The following is a 22,053-nucleotide window of genomic DNA, read 5'->3' as shown; positions in this document are numbered from 1 at the left end:
AAATCTCTCTACCACATTGTCAGATTCATCTGTCATCGCTATCGTTCTCCCAACTCTATTAATCACTTGGAACTGTTTCACTTCCTCTTTAGGAAACTTGACTTCCTCCAGTCCAACTTTCCTAACAGTGACATTTTTCGTGGTGATTTTAATTTTCACAACTCCATTTGGCTTCTGTTTTCTAGTCACACTGACCAGCTGGTCGAGATTCTGAGGCTTTTTCAATTACTAATGACCCTCACACAGATTGTTCATTAATCTACCAGAATACCAGACAATCCTAAACATGCAGCCCAATGCGCTTGATCTTTTCCTCACCAACAACCCTTCTAAGTACACAGTCACAGTGAGTGGTCCTTTAGGTACCTCAGATCACAACTTGGTGATGGTCTCTTCTGCAGACTTTCTATCATGGCCATTTTCGACCTCCTGTTGTATGTACAAGAATGCAAAATCTGCAATATTTCTTTTCTTTTCCCTTGATTGGATAATTCTTTCAAATCTTTTGATATCAATGTTTACTCAGTTGGTGTCAATGAAATTATTATTGTAGGTTTAAAAATCCTTTATTCCACACTCTACCTTAAAATCTCATCCTTTGACTAAATCTTTGTTTTCCAATAAATGTGCCAAGGCTGTTCAAGAGAAGAATGCTGCATATCATAAATTGGCTTGTATTCAAATCTCCAGGTTCATTTTATACCTACACTAAAACTTGCAACAATTGTAAAGCAGTCCAAACTAGATTTCAAACGGGCTAAGAGTAGAAACCTTGCTTCTTGTCCAAATGGCTGTCGAACATTCTTGTTTCTTTCCAAAGCTATGGACATCAGCCTTTGCCCATCTCTATTCCCAACTCTGTCAAAACCAGATGGTTCTATTGCCACTTCAGCCAAAGATAAAGCTGATTTGCTTGCATCATATTTTTCTTCCAACTCATGTATTGATGATACCATCAAAATGTGAAGGAAATGTCACCTCTTTTCACTTCCTTATTTCAGTGTTGTTTTCCCTTCTGCTTAGAAATTTGCTCATATCCAGGTCCCCAGGTGTGAAGGATATTTTGAGGCCAAGCAATATTCTTGTGATTTATAGTTCTCTTGATAAGTGATTGAAGTTATTTCTTTTCAAGTTCCTCCATTTCCATCAAAGTCTTTCTTTAAAACCAGTTTTATACTTGAAAGCCACAAGTTAGAGCAGAGAAAGGAAACACACCCTTCTTTAATTTCCTATATTTCTAGTTCTACTAACCAACTTACACTTCATCCGCTTGGCCTCCGAGCGGCACTGCTCCTGCCTCCCCATGGCGGGGCCAGTAACCTGGGGGAAAAGTTATCCTCCAGGGTTAAAAGGAGTAACCATGGATTCAAAGGAATATCCACCTCTAGATCCTTCAAGCTCCATACCAAACACATCCACCAATAATGATTGTAATCAACCAAAAAGGCTTTAAAGGGAAGCACAGTGCAATGACATGCCAAATTTTCTCGTAATACATTCCCTATCCACCCAGCCTGTGGCAAATTGTCACCATTTGTAATACAGAGATATTTGGAATCCATTGCTGGGACACCAAAAATGGTTACACGATTGCAATCCGAAGACCTCCTTTTTGAAACAGCCAACTCCAAACATTCTGAGTGGCTGCCAGTATCTATTACTCCACACAACACCTTAAATTCCTCGAAAGGCATCATAACTGAATGGGACTGACTTACGGTATCTGAAGAGGAATTAGTCCAAGACCTGAGTAATCAAAAAGTAATCGGCGCAAAACGCATAATGGCTAAAAAAGATGGAAATCTCGTCCCATCTAGATCCATCATTTTAACTTTCAGTACCCCAGATTCCCCATCCTCATTAAAAGCTGGCTATTTAAACTGCCGAATTCGGCCTTATATTCCTAATCCCATTCGTTGTTTTCAGTGCCAGAAATTCCCAGCAGGCATGTAAAGGTGATGCCATTTTGTCCTATTTGTGGTTCCGAGGAGCATACACAAGCAGAGTGTTCAGCCTCAACTCCCATTTGCCCCAGCTGCAAAGGAAATCGCCCAGCCTTTTCTAAATCTTGTGAAATGTGGAAAACAGGCAAGAAAATTAAAAAATATAAAATAGAACATAAATGACATATCCTGAGGCATGCAGACAAGTTATGTTGACCATGCCCAGTCATTCTTGTGCATCTCACACGAAGCACCCATTCAACAGCAGCTCAAACAGATGTATCAAAAACCCCTAACACATCGCTAGCTAACTGGGTTAAAACAACACTATCAAACTCTGGAAAGGACACACCTCAAACTAAAACCAGTGAAGCAACCGACACTCCAATTAGCATTCTAGACTGCATTCTAGCTGGCACTCAAATGGTCTCGCATGATAGTGCAAAATTGAAACCTAAAGACAGGAAGAGAACCACGAACAATATGGAAGTCAGTGTACTCTCAGATTATGAGGAACCCATACAAGAACTTCACGTGAATGACACTATGGATGCTGGATGCCCCACCTCAAAAAAAGAATGCAAAAAAATGCTCCTCATGCAAAAAGCAGTCAGAAGAATCATCCTCAGTTAAACCAAAATGAGGCACAACATCATACAATGGAATTGCAGAGGACTAGTCAGTCATTCTGATGACCTAAAGGAATTACTTGCCCAGTTCGATCCCATGGGTGTATGTGTACAGGAAACTTTCTTGTCACCGCATGTTTCACCAAAACTTTCAAATAATATCATCTACAGACAATAAAGGATCTCTGAGCCTCCTGCCTCTGGAGGAGTAGCCATTGTTATTAATTCTAACAAACCGTTCAAGCAAATCCAATTACAAACCACTCTAGAAGCTGTGCAGTTCGTATACCAGTTGGTGTTTCAGTTACCCTTGTTTCCATTTATGGCGCCTCCGTAGCCAGGTGGGAAGGAGCATCAGTGCGTAGCACATGCTTCTTGATTAGACCGGGGTTCGAGCCCGTTACCACCAAATACGGAGGATGCAGGAAGGTCAGGGAATGACCACGGCATATCCCGGAGCAATATGGCCTTAGTTGCTAATGCTCCTAAAAACCAAATAACTAACTAACGTTTCCATTTATATTCCACCATTACCATTTCCCCATTCAGAACTGGACAACCTCATTAAACAACTCCCAACGCCAATTTGTCTTTTAGGTGATTTTAATGTTCACCATCCATTGTGGGATCCACTACAATGGACGTAAGGGGCAAATTGAATGAAGAATTTTTGAACAATAATAATCTAAATTTACTAAACTCTGGTTCTCCCACCTATATCCACCTACCTACAGGATCTACTTCTGAAATTGACTTATCAATCTGTTCACCATCCATCTTTCCATTCATGGCGTGGTCAGTGTTAACCGATCCCTTTAATAGCGATCATTTTCCTATTATTTGCACATTACAAACAGGGGTAACTCTAAATCCTGATCAACGATTCACTTGGAAGTTTAAAGAAGTAATTGGGGTGGCTCTTCCACCCAAATATTAGACAGGCTTATGTTGTAAAACAGTCAATTGATGATGTAACCACTTACATCACCAATCGGATTCTGACTGCAGCCCATGCTTCTATTCCAAAATCCAAACCATATCACATTCACTGAAATCACTGGTGTAATACGGATTGCTTTCATGCCAAAAAGGAGAAAAACCATGCTTAGAATAATTAGCATTAGCATTAGTAGAGGCATTTGATGCAAGAAAGCAAGCTTATGCAGCATCAGCCCAAAAAAAAAAAAAAAAAAACCCCACTTCCACTTCACCCCTCTATTCTTTCAAAATACCTGTCCAGCTGAGCCTTAAACTTATTTAGGCTATCAACCTCCACCACAAGGGATGGAAGTCTGTTCCACAAACCAACCACCCGCTGGCTAAAGGCAAATTTCCGCACGTCTATCCTACATCTGTCTTTCCTCAATTTGAATTTATGCCCTCTCAGGTGATTTTTCTGAGCTAGAGGAAGAATCCCATCAGCATTGAGCATGCTTAAACCATTCAAGGCTTTATACACCTCTATCAGATCACCTCGCTGGTGCCTAGTCTCCAGACACTGTAATTTGCAAAACTTAAGCCTTTCTTCGTAAGAGCACCCCTTTGTTCCATTCACTAATCTTGTTGCCCTTCTCTGTACTCGTTCCAGCAGCTCTACATCCTTCTTGAAATGAGGCCTCCAGACCTGTATACAGTACTCTAGGTGTGGCCTGACCATCGCCTTATACAATGGAATAATCACCTCCTTATCCCTGCTGGAAAAATTCCTGTATATCATTGACAATACTCCATGAGCTACTCTTGCAGCCCGTCTGCACTGCTCAGAGAACTTCATATCTGCCTGCACAACCACCCCCAAGTCCCTTTCATTCTCTACCACTGTCAGTGTTGTACCACAGAGTTGATACGTTGCTCTGGGGTTGCTGTTTCCCATGTGTAGTACTTTACATTTATCAATGTTAAACTTCATTTGCCACCTCTCAGCCCATCTGCTCAACCTTTCCAGATCCTGTTGCAGCAGCATAGTGTCAGTAGTGTCCTTGACAACCCTGCCAACCTTTGTATCGTCTGCAAACTTGGACATTAATCCCGATATACCATCATCAATATCATTTATAAATACAGAAAACAATAATGGACCCAACACTGAGCCCTGAGGGACTCCACTAATAACATCGGTCCACGATGAGCAGTGTCCATTGATTACCGCTCTCTGTCTTCTCCCCCTCAACCACCCCTTTATCCATAGCAGCAATTTGCCTCCAATGTCACACTGCTCCAATTTGTGTAGCAGTCTTCCATGTGCAACAGTATCAAAAGCCTTTCTAAGATCCAAGTATATAATATCAAAGTTATTCCCTGCATCCAGTTCTTTTGTGACTGCATCATAGTATCCAATCAAGTTGGTCAGGCAAGACTTCCCCTTAACAAAACCATGCTGTGTCTGAGCTATAACTGAAGTCTTGTCTAAATGATCCTGCAGTGCTTCTTTAACCAGTGCCTCCATTAATTTTCCTGGAACAGAAGTTAAGCTCACAGGTCTATAATTACTTATGTCAGCCTTTGATCCTCCTTTGTGAATTGGGGTCACATTTGCACATTTCCAGTCTATGGGTACCTCCCCTGAGTCGAAGGAAGCTCTCATAATTATGGCTAAGGGTTTGCTTACTTCCTTTGCTGCCTCCTTTAATATAACTGGATAGATCCCATCCACACCGGGTGCCTTTCTTGTGTTTATCTTCAACAGTTTCTCCTCCACTTTACTCCCAGTTATTTCAAGATTCTGTAGCTTACTGCTAGAGTTGAATACACTTGTGGCATACCCCTCGCTGAATAACTCCTCATGTGTGAATGTCAATGCAAAATATTCATTTAGTTTGTTAGCTACCTGAGCAGGATCATCAACACTTGACCCATCAATATCAAGTGGACCAATCTGATTCATCCCTTTCCTTCTAGAGTTTACATAAGTAAAGAACTCTTTGCTGTTTTCCTTTGCATCCCTTGCCAAGGATTTCTCGTAATCTGCCTTCGCCTGCCTAACCTCCTTTGTAACTTGGTTGCATATCAACTTGTATCTATCATAGGCTTCTGTGTCGTGTGTTAATTTGTAAGTATCCCATGCATTTTTCTTCTCTGCCATATGCCTCATTAGTTCATCTGACATCCATTTTGGCCTAAACCTTGAACAATATTTCTTAGTTGGTATGTAAAGCCTAGTAGCTTCCAAGATAAGTTCTTTGAATGCTTCCCATTTTGAATTTGCTGTTGGTAACATCATCAGTTGGTCCCACTGTATAGAATTTAAATACTGTCTCAGTCCATCGTAGTCGCCTTTACGGAAGCAATAACCCTTCCCTTTACCCCTAATGGTAGTTACCTCTTTGAGTAAATCCCACTTCAGCACACTGTGATCACTGCCACCTAGTGGTTCATTTATCTGCAGATTCTTAATGCATGAAGAATCACTGCTGATAATCAAATCAAGAGTATTACTCCCTCTAGTTGCCTCCGGAACATGCTGATGTAGAAAACAATCATCCAATAAATCCACAAAAGCCCTGCTAGTGTGTGAGTATCCAGCCCCCAAATTCCAGTCAATATCTGGGAAATTAAAATCTCCCATTATAAGACACTCTGATTTACTGGCCCACTCTATTTCCCTGTACAGTTCCTTATTATACTCATCAGAGTCATTAGGCCTATAGCACACTCCTACTCTCAATTTTGATCTCCCAATGTTTATGTCACACCAAACTGACTCCACACTGCACTGTCCAGCGATGTCGACTAGCTTCACTTCCTTGGTTTTTATGTGTTTCTTAACTAATAGCATAACACCTCCCCCCTTCCTATCCTGTCTATCCTTTCTGTAGACGTTGTACTCCCCAAATTGCAGTTCCGCATCCCTTATATCTGTGTGACACCACGTCTCTGATATCCCAACAATATCTGCCTTCGATGTTTTGAGCAATACCTCAAATTCATCAAATTTATTTACTAAACTCCTAGCATTGGTGTACACGCAAGTATACCTGCACCTGTTTCTATTCTTAGCTACCCTAACACAACCCATGTGTTTACTTGTACCGTAATGGCTCCCAGCAGTCTCTGAAATACCATGCATCTTGTTTTTCAGGCTTCTGCTCATTCTAATAGAAGCAGTGCAAGAATCTCTTTCACCTCTGCCAGTGGCTACTGTCAATCTATTGGTCTTTGTCTCCCCCCAAGCTAGCAGTTTTCCGACCCACCTAACACTGCCTCGATAGCATCAGCAAATATTCTTGCACCCTTTCTATTTAAGTGTATCCCATCCCTGTAGAAGCAATCTCTCCTGTTAACAAGTACAGTCCAGGCTGAAAAAAATTCTACCCCTTGAGCCTTGCACAATCTTTCCAGGGCCGCAAGTAATTTCTGCAAGTATCCTACCACCAGTAACCTAATTACTTATAAAAGACTTAAAGCCAAAGAGAGTTAAATTATACGGAAAGCAAAACTTGATTCGTAGATTGCTTTTGCCTCAACTATCACAAAAGACACCGACACACATATCATCTGGAGAAGAATACAGGCCCTAAATGGCAAATTTGTAAATTTGTGCTCTCCGATACTTCATTGGAAAGGAAAAGACGTGTCTTCTCCTGAGGAAGTTGCTAATGCATTAGAAGAAACGTTTGCCACAATTCCTTCCTCTGCTTCTTATGCATCCTCCTTCCAGTCCATCAAAGCAGATGCAGAACAATATAAAATCATCTTCTCCACGCACCGCTCATTCCTGTACAACCAACTTTTTACATTAACAGAACTCAAAGAATCATTAAATAGATCATTCATTACATTATGATGAAGCATTTACTTGAGGACTTGTGTACCTTGCTGATTTTATACAATCAGATCTTCTCTGAAAATGCCTTTCATTCTTCATCTGTCATTCTTTCATTATCGCCATACCAAAACCAGGCAAAGATCCTTCCCTGGTTCAAAATTATAGACCTATATCTCTCACAGACTGCTTGGGAAAAACTTTCGAAAGGATGGTACATTGAAGGCTCACTTGGATCCTGGAGTCACAGAATCTCCTGCCAGATCATCAGTATAGCTTTTGGAAAAACAGATCAACCATAGACATGCTCATCGAGGCAGAATCTCATATCCACGATGCCTTTGTCAGGAAACAACATCTAGTCATGGTCAACCTAGATCTTGAAAAGGTATTTGACACTACCTGGCATCATGGTATCATTGTGGATCTTTACCATCTGGGACTTAGAGGCCGTTTGTCTAAAATAATTCAGAATTTCCTGCAGTTGTGCTCTTCTCAGGTACAATATAGAAACTTATTCTCTGCTTCTCACATTCAGGAAGGAGTCCTGCAGGGATCAATACTTAGTTCAACACTTTTTTGCAATCCCAGTTAGCAGCATGACAAAATACATCCAAAAAACTGCTGAAAGCTATATGTATGCAGACAACCTTACCATTTGCTGTCAGTCTCAAAGCATCAATACCATTGAACGGCAGCTCCAACTTGTCATAACTAAAATTGATTCCTGGACTTTTACGGAATGGTTACCAGTTATCAGAAAAGAAATGCACTGCCACTTACTTTTGCAAGCGTCTGGCCCTCCATCCTGATCTTGAATTGCAAAAAAACCATACTCCAATACTGCTTGTTACCACTGTTAGATTTCTTGGACTGATATTAGATAACAAGCTTAATTTCTAAGCTCACATCACTCATTTACAAAATATCCCTGTCTGAAGCATTTGAACATACTTCGGTCGATCTCATCCACATCTTGGGGAGCTGATCGGTATACTTCACTGCATCTTTACAGAACTTTAATCCGTTCACACCTAGAAGAATTATAAACTGAACAACTATGGTTGTTCGGTTTATGATTCTGTCAGAAGCACTACTTTACAATGGCTGAATGTCATACAGCACAGTGCTCTGAGGACTGCACTTGGAGCTTTCAGGACTTCTCCAATCCAAAGTCTTTACATTAAAGCACATGATCCCCATTACATCTTCATAGAAAAATACTACTGCTCCACTATGCTGCTAAGATTCAGAGTCTTCCATCGCACCCCAGTTGGGAGTTTCTTTATAATACTAGGTGGGTTTCCTTTTATGAGAGCAAGCTAAATGAGAATTGACTGGCCTCACTCAGGATTAGAGAGCTTGTCCAGAGTTGGGATATTGACTTAAATGATATTTTTCAGGACACAAGTGCACCTGTTCCTCCTTGGACCTACGTTTCTGCCTCTTACGATGTACATCTTCTTCGATGAGGAAAGAATGTCATACCTCTCTGCAATATCAGGCAGTTGCACTCAGCTCACTCTACTCGAAACTCACATGCCTGTAAAATCTACACTGACTGATCAAAAACTGCAACTACAGTAGGTGCTGCAGCAGTTTTTCCTTCACTTACAGTTACAGCCTCACTACCACTAGCCTGCAGCATCTTCACCGCTGAATTATATGCCATAAAGTTAGCACTTAGTAAGGTTATAGAGCTTTCCATCTCATCTGCTATAATTTATGCTGACTCACTCAGTGCTGTCTCTGCTGTAGGAAAGAATTTCTCCTCCTCTCACCCTACATTGAAACACATTCACTCTCAGCTATTCTCTTGCAGTGTGTCCAATCAGTTTTTGCTGGATCCCTGGCCATTCTGGTACTGACTTTGCTGCTTAACATGCCCATTTTTGGGCATGTTTAGCAGCAAAAATACACTGACTATAAGTCTGTGATATGCAAAGCGTTCTGTGATAAATGGTTACAGATCTGGAAAAGTAACACCAACAATAAACTTTACCAGATAAAGCAAGAACCAAAGCTGTGGTACTGGCAAGACTCAGAATTCGACACACTCATCATATTCATCTCTTCCTATTATTGGGAGAAAATCCACTGCAGTGCTCATATTGTCAAAGACAACTTACAGTTCGTCGTTTTCTGGTTGATTATCCCTTACATTCAACCATCCAATCAACCACCTTTCAGTCACTTTCTACATTGAATATCTCACATGATCTGTGTCATTTTATAGAAAATGAAGCAAATATAGACGAACTTTTGACATATTTAAAATGCATTGGCCTGTACAGGAGGATATAATTTAACATCTATAACAATATATTGCTTCTACATAAACTATGAACAAACACAATTTAGTTATAGCAGCCCTTGTGTCGTTAAACCCAATAGCAACAACAGCTCATATCCAGCCAGTTCCTTAACAAATCCCTCCCATCCACTTATTGTCCCATTGCAGTTACTTCTACTCTATCTAAAGTAATGGAGAAGAAAACAATTAACTGGCAACTCTTAAACTATCTAGAAACCTTTCATCTGATCAACGATCTCCAGTCTGGATTCCTTCAGTGTTGATCCACTGGTGATATTCTGGCTTATGTTACAGATCTATAGGTAAACTCAATTGAAAAGTTTGGTGACACTAAAACAGTAGCTCTTGGCATTGCAAAGGATTTTGATCATTTTAGCATAAAGGTCTTCTAAATAAGGTCTTCCATGTTCCATCTTATGGTTTTCCAACTTTTTTTTTTTGTTTGTAATTGGGTATCCAGTTTTCTCTCTGATGCTCGATGCAGATGATGGTAGATTGGCTGTCTCTTCTATCTTCTCCACCAGTGCTGGTGTTCCCCAAGGTTCAGTTCTTTCTCTGACTCTTTTCCTCTTGTATATTAATGACCTTCTTCCAAATCCATAGTTTTTCTGATAATAATAATACACATCGCATTCCACCTTGCAATTTGAGAAACATTTCCCTGCACATACAGCTTCAACTTCTTGAATATTCTCTACCAATTCCTTAAATTCTGATCTCCAAATATTATCCAGTGGGACAAAGATAACTTGGTTGATTTCAGTGCTTCTAAAACTCAGTCCTGTCTTATATATCACAAAAAAAATTCTTCTACTCCTATACTTATCTTCAATGATACTCTAATTTCTAGTCAAGATCCTGTATCTCTATTGGGAATTACCCTGACCTCTAATCTCTCTTGCCATAAACACATTACAAACATTGCTTCCTTTGCATCTAAAAACCTTGGTTTTCTCTTTCACTCTTGTGGTTACTTTTCTTCCAAACAGCTGTTCACTTTGTGCAAATCCTTTCTACCATGGAATATTGTTCCCACACCTGAAGGCGGTGCCTCCAAAAACTTCTCTAAGGCTTCTCGATTCCATCCAAAAGAGGGCAGTTAAGTTAATTAATGACTCATCTCTAACAGAGTCTTCCACTCTCTGTCTCATAGACTGTTTCTGCTGCATGTCTTTTCTATAGGTACTTTCATAGGCACTGTTCTTTTGAATTGGCTTCTATTATTGATCTCTCTCTCTCTCTCTGTCTCTCTCTCTCTCTCTCTCTCTCTCTCTCTTCCAAACTACTATGAAAACCTGCTGCAACCAGTCAGCATCCTTTTACTTTCCAACTTCAAACTCACAGAACCAACTTTTCATCTTCCTCGTTTATTCATTTAACTTCCGTTTTCTTGAATAACCTTCCTTCGTTCAAGTCTAATCTCAATAAGTATCTTCTTTTCATCTCAACCCATGTGATGCTAAGTACTATAGGTTCTAATACATGTCCTGTTTGGGATTTTCATTAAAAAAAAAATAAATAAAAACATGCATCCCATGCACATTTCTTCTAGTAGCTTAGTAGCTTCTTTGATTACTTCCCTGAATAATTCCCATTTAGAATTTGCTATTTCTTACAATATCAGTTGGTCTCTCTGTACAGAATTTATTTGGGGCATTCAGTAAGTTATTCTCTATCTCATTTCCTTCATAGGAAATGAGATAGAGAAAAAAAATCTTGTTTTTATTTTTCAGTGTAACTCCCCTGAACTTCAATACACTTGTTCTATTTTGTTGGAAATTAGGAAATACCAGATGAATAAATTCTTTTTCCTGTCCATCAAAGAACGCCGAAACATCAGACTTCATTTCATTATCACAACAAAGCGAAGTCCAAATACGTTTTTCTTGAGGTGTCGAAACAGGAAATAGTCACTGGGGGCTAGATCCAAATTATAAGGTGAATGGAAAGTTCTGTAAAGTCAGTCTCTCAAAGCAGCAACAGCATGTGACCTGTGCACTGGTGCATTGTCATGAAGAAGCAGTACACCTCTGGAAAGTTTTTCACAGCATTTTTTGTTTATCACATCCCTTAGGTTTTACAGTAGGGATGCATATGACTCCCCCAGTGACTGCTTGTGTTCCAAATAGTGAATGTACAAAATTCCCTCAGCACCCCAAGAAATAGTGGCCATAATCTTACCAGCTGAAGGTTGTGTCTGAAATTTTTTTGGGTAGGAGAGAATCCTTGTGCTTCCATTGTGTTGTTTCTTACTTGGTCTCAGGATCCCAGTGATGAACCCATGTTTCATCACCCATAACAATTCTGGAGATGTAAGTTTCAGGATCCCTTCCATAAAGCTCTACATTTTCCTCACTACTCCGTACACTGAATTGCTTCTGCACAGGGGTCAGAAATCTGAGAATCAACCTTGCACTGACCTTACACATCCCAAAATGTTCATGGAGGATGGTTATAACTATTCTCTCATATGTCACATTCCGTAGAGATTTGGGACACCTTTAAGCATCTGTTATTCAGCACAAGGGTTTCCACTGCTTGGCACATTTATGAAGTGATCACTGTCACAGGCCTTCCTGGACTGGATCATCATCGATGGTCTCTTTGCTCCACTTAAATTGTTTTGACCAGAAGATACTCTGAAGGTGCACTGTTGCATACACAGCCACCATCCTTTCAGGCCTTTGGCCCATTTTCTTCTTTTGTGAGAAACTTGATGACAGAATGATGCTCCTATTTCAGCAAATCCATATAATATGGTGTTTTCTTTCATTTACAGCAGTACAACCTAAAAACATAGTGGGATCAAAATTAGTACGATTCAAGTTCAGATATGTAGGAACATGATAAATCATGAATCACTGAAATATAACAATGGGAACTTATATTTAAGTTACATAATTTATTGAATGCCCCTTGTAAAACTGTATAAGATCACTGTAGTCACCCTTATGAAAGCAGAAGCCCTGCCCTTTACCCTTGACAGTAGCAATTATGTCTTTAATTAAATTCCACATTAGTAAACTGTGATTACCTAGTGGGTCTTTTACCTGTAGATTCTTAATGCATGAAAAATCACAACCATATCAAAAGTATTGATTTCTCTTGTTGCCTCTCTAACATGATGCTGTAGAAACCAGTCATCCATGAAAATCCACAAAATCTCTCTCTCTCTCTCTCTCTCTCTCTCTCTCTCTCTCTCTCTCTCTCTCTCTCTCTCTCTCTCTCTCTCTGTCTGTGTGAGTGACCAGTCAACATCTGGAAAGTTAAAATCCTCCATTATGAGATATTTTGATTTACTGGCCCACTCTGTTTCCCTCTATAGTTATTTAGGCACCTCTGTAGCCAGGTGGGAAGGAGCAGCAGTGCGTAGCACACACTTCTTGATTAGACCGCGGTTCGAGCCCGTCACCACCAAATACGGAGGATGCTGAAATGTCAGGAAATGACCACCGCATATTCCCGGAGCAATATGACCTTAGTTGCTAATGCTCCTAAAAACCAAATAACAAACAAACAACTATAGTTATTTGGTGTACTCATTGCAGTCATTAGTCCTATAACATACTCCTACCCTCACTTTTGTTTTCCCATTGCTTATATCAGAGAGGGCGCTGAATCTCTTTAAAAGTTACAGCTGTCAGTTACAGGCTCCGCAAAAACGATAAGTGTTTGCCTTTTATTTACATGATTGTTATTTTATATTGTACTTAATACGTAATCATATAGTTATAGTTACGCTGGTTATATTTTATTTTTAATTTAGATAAAGAGTTTTTGTGGATTTTAATTACGATAGGTAAAACCGTTATTTCGTTCCATTTTTGTAGCCATTGTTTTTGGATATAGTGGTAGGGAATTCAAATTTATTAATTGAGGTAGCTAGGTAGCTCTAACGCATAATTATATAGTAATACGCTTCACTGTTTCTATTTAATAGTTTCTATTCAAATACTGTTGATATTTAATTTATTGATTTTATTAATTTAAACTACCATGCCCCAGACTAGAGCAGCAAAGCAACGGGCACAAAGTGGCAAGAGTGCTGTGACTCGGGGGAGAACTGAGGGGGGCAATTCTCCAACGCATCACAGCCTAAAAAAATGTGCAACTTGTGAAATGTTTGCCGAACTCTCTGGAACGGAACATGATATTGCCATGGGGGATGTCTTTGTGTGTGCGCGATGTAAGGAGTGTAAGGAAATCAGGCGACAACTCAGCGTTGTTATGGGCCTATATGAGAGTTTGAAGGACAGGGTGGATGCCCTCGAAAGATCTAAATTGAGGGGCCCATCAGGCTCTCAGCTGCCCACATCAACGCCAGAGCTTGCACTTGGTCATCACGCAACACAGCGGCAACCCCTAAGGCAGAATGCGCTGGTCCCAAAGGAACTAGTTGTTATAGGTGACACTATTGTCAGGGAAACGGGGAACATGCTTTGTGAAAAAGATAGGTGGAACAGGACCAGGGTATGTCTGCCAGGGGCAAAGGTTGATGACGTTGTAGAGCGGATATCATCTTTTAAGGGCACAAAAGGTGATATAGTTGTACACGTTGGCACTAATGATATTAAGAGTAGGAGACCGGCAGAATTACTCAACAAGTACAGGTCACTGTTGAAAAAAAGCTGTGAAATAGGGTTGAATTTGAAAGTGTCTGCAATTCTGCCCAGACACGATAGGAGGGAGTACATAATGAGAGCCTTGTCGATCAATTCGGCCCTGGAAAGATTGTGCAAGGCTCAAGGGGTAGAATTTTTTTCAGCCTGGACTGTACTTGTTAACAGGAGAGATTGCTTCTACAGGGATGGGATACACTTAAATAGAAAGGGTGCAAGAATATTTGCTGATGCTATCGAGGCAGTGTTAGGTGGGTCGGAAAACTGCTAGTTTGGGGGGATACAAAGACTAATAGTTTAACAGTAACCGCAGGCAGAGGTGAAGGTGATTCTTGCACAACTTCTATTAGATTAAGAAGCGACCTGGAGCGAGGGGTGTTGGGGGTTTCAGGGACGGATGGCAGTCATCATGGAATAGTTGGGTATATGGGATGTGTTAGGGTAACAAGGAATAGGCATAGGAGCATGTATGCTTGCATGTACAGTATACCAATGCTAGAAGTATAGTGAATAAATTTGATGAATTTGAAGTGTTGGTCAAGACATCAAAGGCGGATATTGTTGGGATATCAGAGACGTGGTGTCACAAAGATATAAGGAATGCAGAACTGGAATTTGTGGAGTACAATGTGTACAGAAAGGGAGGGGGTGTTATGCTGTTAATTAAGAAAAACATAAAATCAAAGGAAGTGCACCCAGTTAATATAGATGAACAGTGCTCTGTTGAGTCAGTTTGGTGTGAGATAAGCACTGCGAAAGGAAAAATAAGGGTAGGAGTGTGTTATAGGCCTAATGACTTGAATGAGTACAATGGACAATTGTACAGAGAAATAGAGTGGGCCAGTAAATCTGAATGTCTTATAATGGGGGATTTTAACTTCCCAGATATTGACTGGAACTTGTGGGTTGGTCACTCACACACTAGTCAGACTTTTGTGGATTTATTGGATGATTGATTTCTGCAGCAGCATGTTCGAGAGGCAACCAGAGAAAGTAACACTCTTGATCTGGTTATCAGCAGTGATCATTCGTGTATTAAGAATTTGCAGATAAAGGAACCACTAGGTGGCAGTGATCACAGTGTGCTGAAGTGGGATTTACTCAAAGAGGTAACTAATGTCAGGGGTAAAGGAAAGGGTTTTTGCTTCCGTAAAGGGGAGTACAGTGGTCTCAGACAGTTTTTAAGTTCTGTACAGTGGGATCAACTGACGATGTTACAAACAGTAAATTCTAAGTGGGAAGCATTCAAAGAATTAATCGTGGAAGCTACTAGACTTTATATACCGATTAAGAAATATCGTTCAAGGTTTAGGCCTAAATGGTTATCAAATGTACTAATGAGACTCGTGACAGAGAAGAAAAATGCATGGGATGCATATAAATTATCAGGTGACGCAGAAGCCTGTGGCAGATATAAGCTAGTCTGTAATCAGGTCACAAAGGAGGTTCGGCAGGCGAAGGCGGATTACGAGAAATCTTTGGCAAAAGATGCTAAGAAAAACAGCAAGGATTTCTTTACTTATATAAACTCTAAAAGGAAGGGGATGAATATGATTGGTCCACTTGAAATCGATGGTTCGACTGTTGATGATCCTGCTCAGATAGCAAACAAACTGAATGAGTATTTTGCATCTACATTCACACGTGAGGAATTATTACAATTTGAAAATGGAAGAAGGTTATCAAATTGTAGCAGTGTGCTTAATGAGTTTGTAATAACTGAGAGCAAAGTGGAGGAGAAATTGTTGAAATTAAACACAAGAAAGGCACCTGGGGTGGATGGGATCTATCCAGTTATTTTAAAGGAGGCGGCAAAGCAACTAAGCAAACCCTTAGCCATAATTATGAGAGCATCCTTGGACTCAGGGGAGGTTCCCACGGACTGGAGATGAGCAAATGTGTCCCCAATTCACAAAGGTGGATCGAAGGGTGACACGAGTAATTACAGACCAGTTAGTTTAACTTCTGTTCCGGGTAAAATAATGGAGTCGCTGGTTAAAGATGCATTGCAGGATCATCTAGACAAGACTGCAGCAATAATTCAAACACAGCATGGGTTTGTTAAGGGAAAGTCTTGTCTGACAAATTTGATTGGTTATTATGATGTGGTTACAAAGGAACTGGATGCAAAAAATAATTTTGATATCATATACTTGGATTTCAGGAAAGCTTTTGACACTGTTGGGCATGAAAGACTACTGTACAAATTGGAGCAGAATGGTATTAAGGGTAAGTTGCTACAATGGATAAAAGGATGGTTAAGTGGGAGAAGACAGAGGGTGGTAATCAATGGGTGCTGCTCTTCGTGGACTAATGTTATTAGTGGAGTCCCACAGGGTTCGGTGTTGGGTCCACTGTTGTTTTGTGTATTTATCAATGATATTGATGAAGGTATATCAGGCTTAATGTCGAAGTTTGCAGATGACACAAAGGTTGGCAGGGTTGTTAATGACAGTAATGGCAGTGTGCTACTGCAACAGCATCTAGATAATTTGGGCAGATGGGCTAAGAAGTGGCAACTGAAGTTCAACCTTGACAAATGCAAAGTACTGCATATGGGTAGAAATAACCCCAGAGAAACGTACCAACTGTGTGGTACTACACTTAAGGTGGTAGAAAATGAAAAAGACCTGGGAGTAATTGTGCAGTCAGATATGAAGTTTTCTGAGCAGTGCAGACAGGCTGCTAGGGCGGGTCATGGGGTTTTGTCAATGATATATAGGAATTTTGCTAGCAGGGAGAAGGAGGTGATTGTCCCTCTGTATAAGGCAATGGTCAGGCCACGCCTTGAGTACTGCGTACAGGTCTGGAGGCCTCATTTTAGGAAGGATGTAGATTTGCTTGAGCGTGTACAGAGAAGAGCAACACGATTGGTGAGGGGAATGAAGGGATTCTCTTACCAAGAGAGGCTTAAGTTCTGCAAATTGCAGTGGCTGGAGACTAGGCACCTGCGCGGTGATCTGATTGAGGTCTATAAGGCCTTGAATGGGTTGAGCACGCTGAATTCTGATGGGATCCTTCCACTTGTTCAGATTACCAACCTACGGGGATATAAGTTCAAATTAAGAAAGGACAGATGTAGAATAGATGTGCGGAAATTTGCCTTTAGCCAGCGGGTGGTTAATTGCTGGAACAAACTTCCATCTGTCGTTGTGGAAGTTGATAGGTTAAATAAATTTAAGGAGGAACTGGACAGGCATTTGGAGGGAATGGTGTGTTTTTTTTTTTTTTTTTTTTTTTGGCTGATGCTGCATAAGCTCCTACACTTGCTTTCTTGCATCATGTGCCACTACTACTACTACTACTATGTCAGGAAATGACCACCGCATATTCCCGGAGCAATATGACCTTAGTTGCTAATGCTCCTAAAAACCAAATAAGAAACAAACAACTATAGTTATTTGGTGTACTCATTGCAGTCATTAGTCCTATAACATACTCCTACCCTCACTTTTGTTTTTCCATTGCTTATATCACACTAAACTGACTCAACATTGCCCTGGTCACTCGTGTTTACTGGATGCCTTAGATGTAATATGCTTCTTAACTGAGAGTATAACCCCTCCACCTGCCTTTCCTGTTTACATTGTACTCTCCATATTCAAATCCAGCATAATTTGTCTAAGTGACACCAGACTCCAATATTCCTACAATGTCTGCATTTGACGACTCAATCAGTACTCCAAATTCATAAAATTTATTTACGATGATCCATTAGTGTACATGGAAGTATATATGACCATGTTCTTACTCTTAGTTACCCTAACATAGCCCATGTAATTCTTTGTTCCACGATGAACCACAGCAGGGCCTGAAATCCCAGACCCTTGCTTTCCAGGTTGCTGCATGTACAATAGTAGCAGTACAAGAATCACTTTCACCTCTGCCTGCGACTCTAGTTAAGATGTTAGTCTGTGTATCCTCCATGTTAGCAGTTTTCTGTCCCACCTATCACTGCCTCGATAGCATCAGCAAATATTCTTGCACACACCATTCTATTCAAAAATGGAAACATGAAATGAATTCAGAAAGAGCAAGCAGTTGCTCTAGGCAATAATTGTTATACTTTTGTACCTATTAAAGATGTAATAAAGGATTTAATAATAATATTTAGTTGATTAATATCCAAGCTTTCATAATTGTTGTTTTGTATATATGTTTTTACAACAACTTAAATGAACAGTGTTTCACTAGTTGGGATTTTTTAATAGTTCAGTGTTTGATCACTTGGGATTTTTAATAATTCATTGTTTTGACCAGTTGGGATTTTTAATAGGTCAGTGTTTTGAATGATTGCCAGTTTTACACCTTTTTTAATCTGTTGGCATTTAGTATTAGTAGCAGTAAAAGGGGATGGAGTAGAAATCGGGCATTTGTTACATAAAAAAAACAATTCTCCATATAACTGTACCCACTCTTAATGTACGCTTCCCACAAGAGGGCACAGCTTATTGCTGATTCACCTTAAATTTCACCCGACTACCAACAGTTTTAATTTATGCTTTCTGGTTTTTCTATTCCATTTTGGTGCAAAAATTTCAAAGTATTCTTTCCCCCATGTATATCTGAATCAGGTCCACTCCCACGAGATGCTAGTTTCCCAACTTTGTAATTCATATTTTCTCAGTCTCTAGCTATTCATATTTACACTTGTCTAGGTCAGTCATTATTTTGGATCCTTTCTGAGAATGAAAGCATATTTAAATGTTTTTCTTTGGATGTGACCTGCAAACTCCAAATGCATTCTCATAATTGACCTGCATAATAGAACTATAGAGCGTTCTCTCTCTCTCTCTCTCTCTAGATATTGAAGTTATGTTAAATCATTGATAAAATACTGTACCAGACCACCTACTTATACTGGCTAGCTGGCTGATTATGTCAGACTGGCCATACTGACATAATCAGCCAGCCAGTATAAGTACACCCTCTTTTTTTTCTTTATTTTGTTTGTATCATTCGACAAAATCAAAAGCAAGAGTATCCCACTTTGTGTTAAAAAATGATGTAAGTACATAAAATATATATATTTTTTCATTTCAAGACCGTATAATATTATGGGGTTTTTTTTTTTTTTTTTTTCAAAGGCAGCTTATATTGGGGCAAATGTGGTACTTCTTTGTAAAACAGTATATTTGTAGAGGAATATATGCCAAAATCTTGGTGTCCTGCTATTGTCCTGGCATTCAACAATGTCAGATAATTGCTGCAACAAAAGTCTAGGGATCCTTTTTAATATGTGGCTAATTAATATTAGCCACATGGTACAAGGTATTAATTAGTACCATGCATTTTCATGGTACTAATTGAGCTATACATTTATCATAATTTACACATAAGGCACTGCATTTTATTTAGTTTATTTTTTATTTATTTTTTTTTATTTCCAAAATTTTCTAAATTATTATAATCAACTTGAAATCTGATTACATTACAGATTTTTGCATCTTCTGCACATGTCATTGATCAAAAAAGTAGAATACTTATTTTTAATTTTTTTTTTTTTTTTTTTAACATTAAGAATAAATGGCAGGTGTGGAGGATATTTTTGCCTTTAAAGTAATTTAAGTTTTTTATGTAGTTTATAGATTTAATTATCAATTACTTTCAGGCAGTCGTTCAGGTGGAATTATTGCAGCTACTTGGGCTACATTGATGTACCATGGAAAAGAAGGATATATGAATGCTGCTGCAAAAATCATGGCTACAAAAAGATTTATTGAAAAGAGGTAAGAATTCTTTAACTAAATTTATTTTATGTCATGTGACAATCATCTTTAAAAGTTATTAATTTTCAAAGTGATTATACAGTTGAAGCTCTTTATTTATGTCTCATCACATTATCACGATCTACCAGCTGGTTTACCATTAACCTAATGCTATTTTACATTTGTACGAAAGAGGAAGAAATTCACTATAACCAAAATATTACACTGCACTATCTTCTTTTTTAATTTTTTATTACAATATTACAATAAATTTCAAAATGAAAGAAAAAGTTGAAAAATACAAAAAGAAACAAATTTAAAAAAAAAAAAACAGATTTCCATCTATAAAAATCTTTTTAAAACTCCAGCTGAATCCTTTGCACATGTGATGAATATTGAAGATTCCATGTTTTGTGAGGGAAGGTTCCAGAAATTTAAGATTTGTCATGAGCTGATTTTCAAGAGTGTCGGGTGAAGTGCAGTCTCCAACACTGAAGTTAAGAAGGAAAGAAAGAAGAAGAAAATGTTTTTTCTGACATATGACTAAAATACCACCTTGGATGCTGACAGAAAACTCACTTAAAGATGAAAAATATAGTGGCATGAAGAAGGTGGGGGATAAAAAACAATGGATTATCATTCTCCTAGTAGTAGACATGACTGTCACAGAGAAGATTTCTCTCTAAACAGTGGAAATACCCAGAAGTCCCAATGGTTTAAAGGCTTGAAGACATTGCCGACTTCTTATTGAGCAAACCAAAAGAATCTCAGGCATCATCACATGAGGAATTCTTTAGAGAAGGGGATGCCAGAAGAAAGGCACCTGGAGTGGATAGGATCTATCCAGTTATATTAAGAAGGCAGCAAAGGAAGTAAACAAACCTTTGGGCATAATTATGAAAGCATTCTTGGATTCTAGGGAGGTCACCAGACACTGGAGATGTGCGACATATATCTCCAATTCACAAAGTGGGATCAAAGGCACAAGTAATTACAGACCTGCTAGTTTAACTTCTGTTCCAGGACAAATAATGGAGTCACTAGTAAAAGAACTAATGCAAGATCATATAGACAAGGCCCCAGTTATACTTTAAATGCAGCATGGGTTAAGGGAAAATCTTGTTTGATTGGTTACTACGATGTGGTCACAAAGGAAGATGCAAAAAACAATTTTGATGTCATATATTTTGATTTCAGGAAAGGTTTTTATACTGTTGCACATAAGACTACTGTACAAATTGAGCAGTATGGCATTAAGGGCAAGTTGCTGCTAAGGATAAAGGGATGGTTAAGTGGGAGAAGGCAGAGTGGTAATCGATAGACATTGCTCTTCATGCACGGTGCCTCCATAGCCAGGTGGGCAGGAGCGGCAGTGCGTCGTAGCACACGCTTCTTGATTAAACCGGGGTTCGAGCCTGTGACCACCAAATGCGGAGGATGCGGAAAGGTCAGAGAATGACCACCGCATATCCCCGGAGCAATATGGCCTTGGTTGCTAATGCTCCTAAATAACAACATAACAATAACATTGCTCCTCATGGAATAATGTTATTTGGGAGCGCCCCGCCCCCCCAGGGATCAATGTCAGGCCCATTGTTGTTTTCTGTATTTTTAAATGGTATTGATGAAAGCATATCAAGCTTAAAGTTTGCAGATAATGAAAAAGTTGAAAAGGGGGTTAATGATAGTTTGCTGCTGCAACAGGATCTAAAGAAGTTAGGCAGGTTGGCCAAGTAAATGGCAATTGAAGTTTAACACTGACAAATGCAAATTACTGCATGTGGGTAGCAGTAACCCCAGTAATGTACCAACTGTGTGGTATTAAACTCAGGATAGAAGAAAATGAAAAAAGACCTGGTGGGATAATTGTGCAGTCAGATATATATGAAGCTCTCTGAGCAACTACCCCCCCCCCCTCTCTCTCTCTCTCTCTCTCTCTCTCTCTCTCTCTCTCTCTCTTTCTCTCTCATTTTACCAAGAAAAGGGAGTACTGGAGGATCTGGTATGCTTTTTTGCTATTAAAGTAAACTCCATTACAAACAACTTCCTTTGACTCTAAATAGCCCCCTTGATGTGGT

General features: G+C 39.4%; 1 protein-coding gene across 5 annotated transcripts in view; it reads left to right on the top strand.

The window, feature by feature from the left end:
• The window catches only part of Sply (Sphingosine-1-phosphate lyase), a 485,520-nt gene that overhangs the window by 397,857 nt on the left and 65,610 nt on the right, over positions 1-22,053 (top strand). For all 5 annotated transcript variants that reach the window (XM_090378845.1, XM_090378847.1, XM_090378846.1 and 2 more), the window contains one exon: positions 19,879-19,996. In XM_090378845.1, coding sequence (XP_090234971.1) covers positions 19,879-19,996 — 118 coding nt within the window. The remainder of the gene's footprint in view (positions 1-19,878; positions 19,997-22,053) is intronic.

Source organism: Mastigoproctus giganteus, chromosome 8 (assembly GCF_048544385.1).
Source record: "Mastigoproctus giganteus isolate SK-2022 chromosome 8, ASM4854438v1, whole genome shotgun sequence".
In the NCBI taxonomy this organism is placed as follows: domain Eukaryota; kingdom Metazoa; phylum Arthropoda; class Arachnida; order Uropygi; family Thelyphonidae; genus Mastigoproctus; species Mastigoproctus giganteus.
Note: the sequence above shows the minus strand (reverse complement) of the source record. Positions and strands in the feature narration are given on the sequence as shown.